Source organism: Dendroctonus ponderosae, unplaced genomic scaffold (genome assembly GCF_020466585.1).
Source record: "Dendroctonus ponderosae isolate FM_Combo_2020 unplaced genomic scaffold, Dpon_F_20191213v2 Dpon_F_20191213_10, whole genome shotgun sequence".
Lineage (NCBI taxonomy): Eukaryota > Metazoa > Arthropoda > Insecta > Coleoptera > Curculionidae > Dendroctonus > Dendroctonus ponderosae.
In genome coordinates, this window is record NW_026017111.1 from 1,665,571 (window position 1) to 1,674,058 (window position 8,488).

An 8,488-nucleotide genomic window follows, 5' to 3' on the forward strand; every position below is an offset into this window, starting at 1 on the left:
ATAAAATGTGCACAAAAACCATATATATGTTTCTTTATTAACTTATACTACAACTCAGAGATAACGGTTAGTAACTATTAGAACAATTTATATATACATTTATATAAATGTAACGGAACTATTAAGATATTTATAACAATGACCCACAAATAATTGATGACAAGAACGAAGTAGTCCCCAGCATAAAGGGGGAAGGGGGGTCATGAGCCCCATGACCCCCCTGGATCGGCCCTTCTCTATATTTCCATTAGTATTCGATTATATTGTAATGCTCTATAGCATTTATTTACCGTCTATAAATTACTTCAGCTGTAGGTGTAGCGTCACATTTTAAATATCTTTTTCCATTTCTCCCATAATAAAAGTGATGTTCTTTAAAATGGTCAGAGCAAATAAGTAGATTTTTCACTGAAACCTCGTATAATTGCAATCCAAGAGCTCTTATCCATTCGCCTCTTCGAATCGCCTTCCTAGGGATGCTATAAAATAGGTAGGTGCATTATTTCTGAATACTAAATTTAAGCAACTATCGAAATGTTATGTACATATAACATAAGTTACGCCACTGGACCATATTAATTTTCTACATAATACTTACTTGTGCAAAGAGTGGTTGGGGAAATTGATCTTATTTTTCCCACACATAAACCAATTTGGCACCATTTCTTCTTGTTTTAAATTCTTGATGAACTCTAATTAATCACTCTTAGGCGTAAATTACCCAAAAATGAAAATAATCAGTCAAAATGTCGAAACACCGGGCCCGACGACTGCGCCTTGTTTACATTTCCCCTTACTACAATGGTACTATTCCGCATTTCCCCTTTTTAACGGTGTTGTCATGATGAATTTTTCATTAGGTTTTCGTGTAATTACCACCTTAACTGCTTATACATTTTTTAATTTAAAGTTTCAACGCATTTATTTTATTGACGTTTACTTGTCGCTTATTACAAACTGAACAAGTATAACACTAAATACCCGGATCGCTACCCTTTTCTTCATATTTTCTTGTTGATGCTACACATATATAGCAAATTGAATATTGAGCCGGCAAAGCAGCCTCGTGAGTACCTACTTGTGTACAGACTGTGAATCAATGTTGCTCCCATTTAAACATGTAAACAAATGCATATATATTTTTTTTAAATCTGATGTTGTCTCATAACAAGTCCGCAAACCTTGATATGGTTGACTTACCAGATGCCCATTGAGGGCAGAGCCACGCCCCAGTCCCAGGCGAATGAAGCCTGCATCTTCCTGATCATGTTAATGTGGCAAACGCCCCGGTAAGCGTCTGGTGGACATTCCCACGGGATTCGGTACTTCTTCAGCTGTTCCTCGTTCCGTTTCAGGCCCACTTCCGGGGCATTGATGAACTTCAGGACGATGGTGTTGTTTCCTTCGGCCTAACCGGGTGTTTAACCAAAGGGTTGAAGTGGGAAAACAGCGAACGGTCTGACGGTCTCACCTTCAGTATGTCTTTTACGTCGAAAACGTATCGCACGAACATGTTGGTTGTGGAGCCGACAGTCACATTATTGAGCACGATGTCCGCGAACGTGTCCACACCATCAAAGACCAAATTGACGTTCTCGTACTCCAAAAGAGTGGGATCAACTGGAAATGATCAGCCAATCAGCGGTGGTTCCTCAACAAGTGGAAAACGTATAATTTACATTTTTATACTCCGAACCGGGTGCGCGTTTAGTCGGTGCACGGCCCCAGCGCACATTTAGTCAGCGCGCTTGTGGCAAAAGTACTTTAGAGCCGCTGGATTTTTCCTCTTTGGTATCTTTTAAGTGGGAATTTTTTTAAATTGCTTCCAACCGGTCTGACAACAAAGCCTGCATATGTTCAAGTACAAATTTCCATTTGAGCCTGCACGTTCTGAAAATTGCATTTGAAGCCACCGACTTTCGAATTTTTACTGATGTGGGTTCTCTTGAAAAATTCGTAACTTCGAAGCCGACGCACATAACAACTTGAAATTTTTGCAGTCTAGAGAAGACATTTCGATCTTCACGTTCTGAAAATTTCATTTAAATCCACCAACTTTCTGATTTTTGCGAACTTTCTAAACTTTTTGCAGAAAAGCAATGTTTTTGCCAAATCAGGGTTCTTTTGAAAAATTCATAACTTTGAACCGAAAGCGAGCAGCAACTTGAAATTTTCGCAGTCTAGAGAAGATATTTCGATCTTTACGCTCTGAAAATTTCATTTAAAGCCACCAACTTTCTGATTTTTCCGACCTTTCAAAACTTTGTGCAGAAAATGAGCATTTTGGCCAAAATGTGCGTTCTTTTGAAAAATTCGTAACTTCGAAGCCAAAGCACATAACAACTAGAAATTTTCGCAGTCCAGAGAAGAAATTTCGATCTTCACGTTCTGAAAATTTCATTTGAATCCACCAATTTTCTGATTTTTGCGAACTTTCAAAACTTTGTGCAGAAAATGAGCATTTTGGCCAAAATGTGCGTTCTCTTGAAAAATTCGTAACTTCGAAGGCAAAGCACATAACAACTTGAAACTTTCGCAGTCTAGAGAAGACATTTCGATCTTCACGTTCTGCAAATTTCATTTAAATCCACCAACTTTCTGATTTTTCCGACCTTTCTAAACTTTTTGCAGAAAAGCAGCGTTTTTGCCAAATCCGGGTTCTCTTGAAAAATTCATAACTTTGAACCGAAAGCGAGCAGCAACTTGAAATTTTCGCAGTCTAGAGAAGACATTTCGATCTTCACGTTCTGAAAATTTCATTTAAAGCCACCAACATTCTGATTTTTCCGACCTTTCAAAACTTTGTGCAGAAAATGAGCATTTTGGCCAAAATGTGCGTTCTCTTGAAAAATTCGTAACTTCGAAGCCAAAGCACATAACAACTTGAAATTTTCGCARTCTAGAGAARAYATTTSGATCTTCACGTTCTGMAAATTTCATTTAAAGCCACCAACTTTCTGATTTTTATGAACTTTCAAAACTTTGAGCAGAAAATAAGCGTTTTAACCAAATGCGCGTTCTCTTGAAAAATTTATAACTTTGAACTGAAAGCGAGCAGCAACTTGAAATTTTCGCAGTCTAGAGAAGACATTTCGATCTTCCCGCTCTGAAAATTTCATTTATAGACACCAACTTTCTGATTTTTCCGACCTTTCAAAACTTTGTGCAGAAAATGAGCATTTTGGCTAAAATGTGCGTTCTCTTGAAAAATTCGTAACTTCGAAGCCAAAGCACATAACAAATAGAAATTTTCGCAGTCTAGAGAAGACATTTCGATCTTCACGTTCTGCAAATTTCATTTAAATCTACCAATTTCCTGATTTTTGCGAACTTTCTAAACTTTTTGCAGAAAAGCAATGTTTTGCCAAATCAGGGTTCTCTTGAAAAATTCATAACTTTGAAGCCAAAGCACATAACAACTTGATATTTTCGCAGTCTAGAGAAGACATTTCGATCTTCACGTTCTGAAAATTTCATTTAAATCCAGCAACTTTCTGATTTTTCCGACCTTTCAAAACTTTGTGCAGAAAATGAGCATTTTGGCCGAATTGTGCGTTCTCTTGAAAAATTCGTAACTTTGAAGCCAAAGCACATAACAACTTGAAATTTTCGCAGTCTAGAGAAGACATTTCGATCTTCACGTTCTGCAAATTTCATTTAAATCCACCAACTTTCTGATTTTTACGAACTTTTAAAACTTGGTGCAGAAAAGCAGCGTTTTTGACAAATGCGGCTTCTCTTGAAAAATTCATAACTTTGAACCGAAAGCAAGCAGCAACTTGAAATTTTCGCAGTCTATAGAAGACATTTGGGTCTTCACGTTCTGAAAATTTCATTTAAATCCACCAACTTTCTGATTTTTACGAACTTTCAAAACTTTGAGCAGAAAATAAGCGTTTTTATACTCACTAGTGAAGTTCAAAGCGTAGGTCCAGTTGATGGTGCCCACCCATGAGGTCACGTTGTCATTAAATCCAAAGAATACGTCATCAATGATCTCCAGGTCCATCAAGTCACTGTAGACGCCTCCAGGGACGGTGGTGGGAAACTCGTACCCTATTGGTCAGAAAAGTCATCCTCAAACCCTCAAACAAACGCCTACATACATACAAAACCCTTTTTGTTTCGAGTTATTTTTCAATTCAACTCTCAAATCTAGAAAAATGAGGTGTACTACACGGAAATGCCTTCTTTTGTCTATCAAAGGACAGCTTTTGAGCGAGAAATTTTGAAAAATACTCTGTTTCGCTGTATTTGAGGTAGAAAATGGTCATCAGAAGAGATTGACTGCAAACTGCCGGTGGAATATTAAATAATGTTTAGTTATCAGCAGCTTGTTTAATTTGGGGATTAACTCCTCATTTATCGATTTATCATCAGTAATTCTCGTCTACCACATAAACATTGTTATGCTTTTTCAATTTTGTTTCACGAAAACACTCAAAGGCAAGTTGATAATTGAAATTTTAGCCCCATAGAGAGTCTACAGTTTAAACAAAATATCCATTAAATAGGGAAATAAAAGGTTCTGTAACTGCCATATGGGCTGGTTTCGTTGTATCACTCCAAAAGCGTTTTGTAATACATTTGAGTGCCACTAGTGAGATAAGCAGACCGTTTCAAAGCCACTCTAGATGGGCTCGTTCAAGCAAAGAAAAACCTCTGGAAGATACTCACAATAGTCGGTTTCCCGTCCCACCCATGTTCCATCCAGACTCTGGATAACATTCACTTTGCAATTGCACAGAGCGAAACACAGCGCAAAAATCGCCAGCCCGGTCCCTAATCGAGCCATGTTGTTGCTTCGGCTACCACTTAAGCCAATTGAGCAAGTCGGGTACTTAGTGACTCTTTAAATCGATCACAATGATCTTGATTAGGACCGTGTTTTTTCAGATAATCACTTAATACCGATTGTTCCTAAGTGTTTGTTTCTTATTCGAAAACATCCATGAGCACAAAGAGTGACGCGCCGATCATAAGCACATCTTGGGAGAATCTTGGAACAAACCGTGTTTATCGCGTAATTTACACACGACTAACTAACTAATTTCAGCTCGGTTGAGTGATATGGATTTCATGGGCGTCCCACTTATAAATCAATGTGACACCCGAAGGTTTCACAGCACAACTCCACAAACGCGTTCTGATTTAAATTTAATAACAAAAAGAAAAATAATACAATTTTAATAATAAATAATTAAGTTCGAGAGCTCCGTTTCGCTATGCACTCCTTCACGTGGACCTCATAGTTGGTGCTGAATGGAACGACAGCGTCGCAGACCTCGCACGTGATCCTTTGGGGCTGCGAACTTTGGGGAAACATATCCTCCCCACAAGTGGAGGCGTGTTCCTAAACAACACAAGCGGGCTTAAAGGCGTGTCGCGTTGCTGCCGCACTACACCCACCTCAATCTCCCTGCGTGGAAAAGACATCGAGCAAAGGGGGCAGATTGCCAAGTTTTGCTTGCTTTTGCTCTTGGGCGTCGTCGATACGGGCACCTCTGCTCGGCTGCTGTTATTGTTCAACGCCCTTTTAGGCAGGAGAGAGTTTCGGTTCGCTCCATTGGCCAACGGGCTGGTTATTTGCGGCAAGTTGAGTTTCCTGGCCACGTTTATTGCTGTTTCTGCAACTGAAAATCCGGGACGTCAGGGCGGATCAACCGAAGAACCTGGAATGGGTGTACCTGTGTCGATGGCCCCCTTTTTGCCCCAAATGGGGCTGCGGCGGATGGGTAACCTGGGTATCACTCGCCTCTTTTCGACCACCTCCACATCACTATCTTCCACGTGTTCCGAATCGAGGATTTCATCTTCATCCGCGTCGCCATCCACCGACTGTGCATCTAACGAGTCGGCGAATTTGCTCATTTCGTCCTCTTCCCGGCGGCGATTCTCCTCTTTTTCTCTAGCTGGGCATCCAATAGACGTTCAGCTAATATTCCCATGTGGAGCGGGAGGCTTACCTGCATGTAAAATAGTGGCCACTCGGCCCCTCTTTGGGGTGGTGTCCAAGTTCTTGAACAGTGTACTCCTGGCGATGATTTCCTGGTTGGACAGCTGCCTCTTTTGGTAAATGCGCGATTTTGGCGTTCCCGAAACGTCCTTGCTTTTTCCCAGCGATCGTCCTGCTTCATCCACTGTGGAACGTGATTGTGATTCAACTGGGGCGCAGGAGGAAAAGCTCCACTGTTACCTGCCACGACATCCTGACTGCTATCAGGCGATTCGCCCCGTTTCGGCCTCGAATACTGTTTGGTCGTGCATGCATCTTCTGCACTGCTACTGGACAGCGCCTCACTGCTTTCCCCTTTTCTCGCATTGCTCTTCTTGATAGGCGCCTTCACCCCCCAAGTGTCGTCATTCTTCGACTTTTTATGCGGCACTGAAAACTCTTCGGTTGTTGCTTCATAATCATCACTGTACACCTACAAAACAAATACACTAAACAATAAAGTCAACATCAAATGCAATTGTGGTGCAGAGCCCTTCGGGCACGTTTGATGCATATTCAACACCAAATTACCTTTCTCTTAGTCATTCGGCCCGATCGACTCACATAGGTTTCAGTCACGCCGAGGGCTTTGTCCTCCTTTAGGGCAGACAAGACGGGATTGACCAGCAAATTGTGGTTCACTGCTGTAATCGGTTTCAGCTTTGGGGCCATATTGGGCAATGTTCTCGCAAAGTCTTCACTCAATTGGGCCACAGCAGAGTGGTACTCCGTAAGCAATTTCACGCGCGTTTGTAGATCAGCGTCCAGAAACTGGCGGCTGTTTTGAACGCTGATGTATTGCGGCTCATGTGGAACTATCCGGAGCGTGTTTCGGTTGCTGCTTTTCGGCATCTCGTTGAATGTGATCTTGTCGATGTCCATAACGCGACTGGATTTTTGGACTTTTTTCGCCTTTACGTCTGGCAAGTAATAATAATGATTATCGGGACTAGAATGGTGGCAATTATAAATCACCAACTATTGCCAATGTTATGTAACATTAACACCTGGACGAAATGGTGAATGTCTCAGTGACTGCAGGCACGACATTGTTGGGCCTCTTGACAAATGTAAGATTTCCAGCTGACCAAGCAAAATCACTCGGTAAAATAATCAGCAAGCCGTTTGCTTACCTGTGGCATGATTATAGTTGTTATTCGCCTCGTCCTCAATGGGCTTGGGCTTGGCCTGTTCGAAACTGTCGGGGCTCAAGCCATCCAGCGATTCCTCATCATTGTCCAAATTCTTTTCAAATAATCGCCGTTTCTTTGTCGGGGCGACCGACTCGGAATTGTTGATGGCTTCGAGAAGCTCATTGGCACTATCGTTCAGGCTTTTTGTGCCCTCCTCCACTTTAGTTTCCCCGATTAGCGAGCTCTCAGAGTTTTTGATCGCCTTATAATACTGCGATATCAAGTCGTCAGATAGATTGTCCTCGTAGATATTTGCATCTGCAATTTGGAAGATTCTGAGTTCACACTGAGCTGTTCTGGGGGGCACCAGTTTTCAACCCAATAACAGGAAATGCGCCCGCCGGGCGCCCTACTTGATTTACCTTTCAAACATTGCTTCATCTCCTCCTTATTGACCAGGCCAGCCATTTCGCAGGATCACTAAACGGCCCCCTGATTGGTAAATGAAAAATAAATCTTGGCTTGTTTTTTTTTACATAAAGTTTTGTTAGGTTAGTTTTGACAGATGACGGCCGATTTGGCGGCATCCACTGTTGCCAGTGGGCATTCGCTGAGCGTTCTGATGTGCTATCTCTTTTCCACACGTGGAATTGTGTGCAATACGGGTTGCCGTATACCCAGTTAACCAACAATCTTGAAAGCCCGAAATAAAAATTTGCCATATCGTTAACGATCTCATTGAAAATAAGGCAAATATTCATTTTCATTGGTTGCGTCCATTCGATGCGTAGCTGTAACCGAAGGAGTTTTTCTAGCCAACTTGACATACACTTAACAGTCCACGTCATCATTCGTTGTCGATTTGTAGTGATCTGTCAATGGTGCCCTTTTTAATCCCTTTTTTGTTCTAAAATTGTTTGCTGCAAGCTGAAAAGTTGGGTAAGTTGACTCTGTAAATAATAGGCTGCTTTGGGTTTAAGTTTTAAGCTGAAAAGTGGCTGAAAAACGATATGCGCCATAAAACTCTTTGAGATCCCATAACCCCACTTGGAAGGTGATGCAGATATGCGTTATTTGAAGTATTTGCGTTATTTTCAAGCATATGAACCTTCCCTGTTCCGCAGTTCAGTATTTATTGTCCCTATCCATAGATACTGTTTTTAATGCGAGACATTTGCTCTAAATTTTCCCACAAAGAGGCGCTGTTGCCGGGCTTGCAAACTTGGCGCTGGTGCCCCTAGATGCCAGTGGCGTCTTCAAAATATTCCCTGAACAAAGGAAATTGCTCTAACAAGGTAACCGGGATGTTCTATTCAGGCTAGTCTTGAGCTGGCCTAATGAAATAAAAACTTGGGGATGG

General features: G+C 41.4%; 2 protein-coding genes and 1 long non-coding RNA gene across 3 annotated transcripts in view; all 3 read right to left on the bottom strand.

Annotated features, from left to right (window-relative positions):
* Positions 1 to 5,048, bottom strand: part of LOC109542631 (beta-mannosidase) — a gene marked incomplete at its 3' end in the record, with an annotated part of 8,065 nt that extends 3,017 nt beyond the window's left edge. Inside the window, 4 exon segments of the mRNA XM_048662284.1 lie at positions 1,201 to 1,409; positions 1,472 to 1,620; positions 3,910 to 4,056; positions 4,678 to 5,048. Of these exon segments, the coding sequence (XP_048518241.1) occupies positions 1,201 to 1,409; positions 1,472 to 1,620; positions 3,910 to 4,056; positions 4,678 to 4,795 (623 nt within the window).
* On the bottom strand, positions 17 to 1,194 carry LOC125502857. Its single transcript, XR_007280577.1, has 2 exons — positions 599 to 1,194; positions 17 to 479 (listed from the first exon to the last, which is right to left on the bottom strand). It is a non-coding gene; the product is annotated as an uncharacterized LOC125502857 (long non-coding RNA).
* A 92-nt stretch (positions 5,049 to 5,140) lies between the features above and the next one.
* Positions 5,141 to 7,728, bottom strand: LOC109542644. Its single transcript, XM_019911949.2, has 8 exons — positions 7,551 to 7,728; positions 7,129 to 7,446; positions 6,527 to 6,915; positions 6,197 to 6,428; positions 5,967 to 6,140; positions 5,688 to 5,912; positions 5,410 to 5,633; positions 5,141 to 5,353 (listed from the first exon to the last, which is right to left on the bottom strand). The coding sequence occupies exons 1-8, from the start codon at positions 7,594 to 7,596 to the stop codon at positions 5,201 to 5,203; spliced, it is 1,761 nt and encodes a 586-aa protein (XP_019767508.2). The 5' UTR covers positions 7,597 to 7,728; the 3' UTR covers positions 5,141 to 5,200.
* Positions 7,729 to 8,488: the final 760 nt, after the last annotated feature.

Bases quoted from the DNA above. Each gene is read 5' to 3' on its own strand.
- LOC109542644 (XM_019911949.2), bottom strand. From the start codon at position 7,596: ATGGCTGGCCTGGTCAATAAGGAGGAGATGAAGCAATGTTTGAAAG. The intron at 6,916-7,128 runs GTAAGCAAACGG...ATTACTTGCCAG, and splicing joins CAACTATAATCATGCCACAG to ACGTAAAGGCGAAAAAAGTC. The intron at 5,634-5,687 runs GTACACCCATTC...CCGGATTTTCAG, and splicing joins AAAGGGGGCCATCGACACAG to TTGCAGAAACAGCAATAAAC.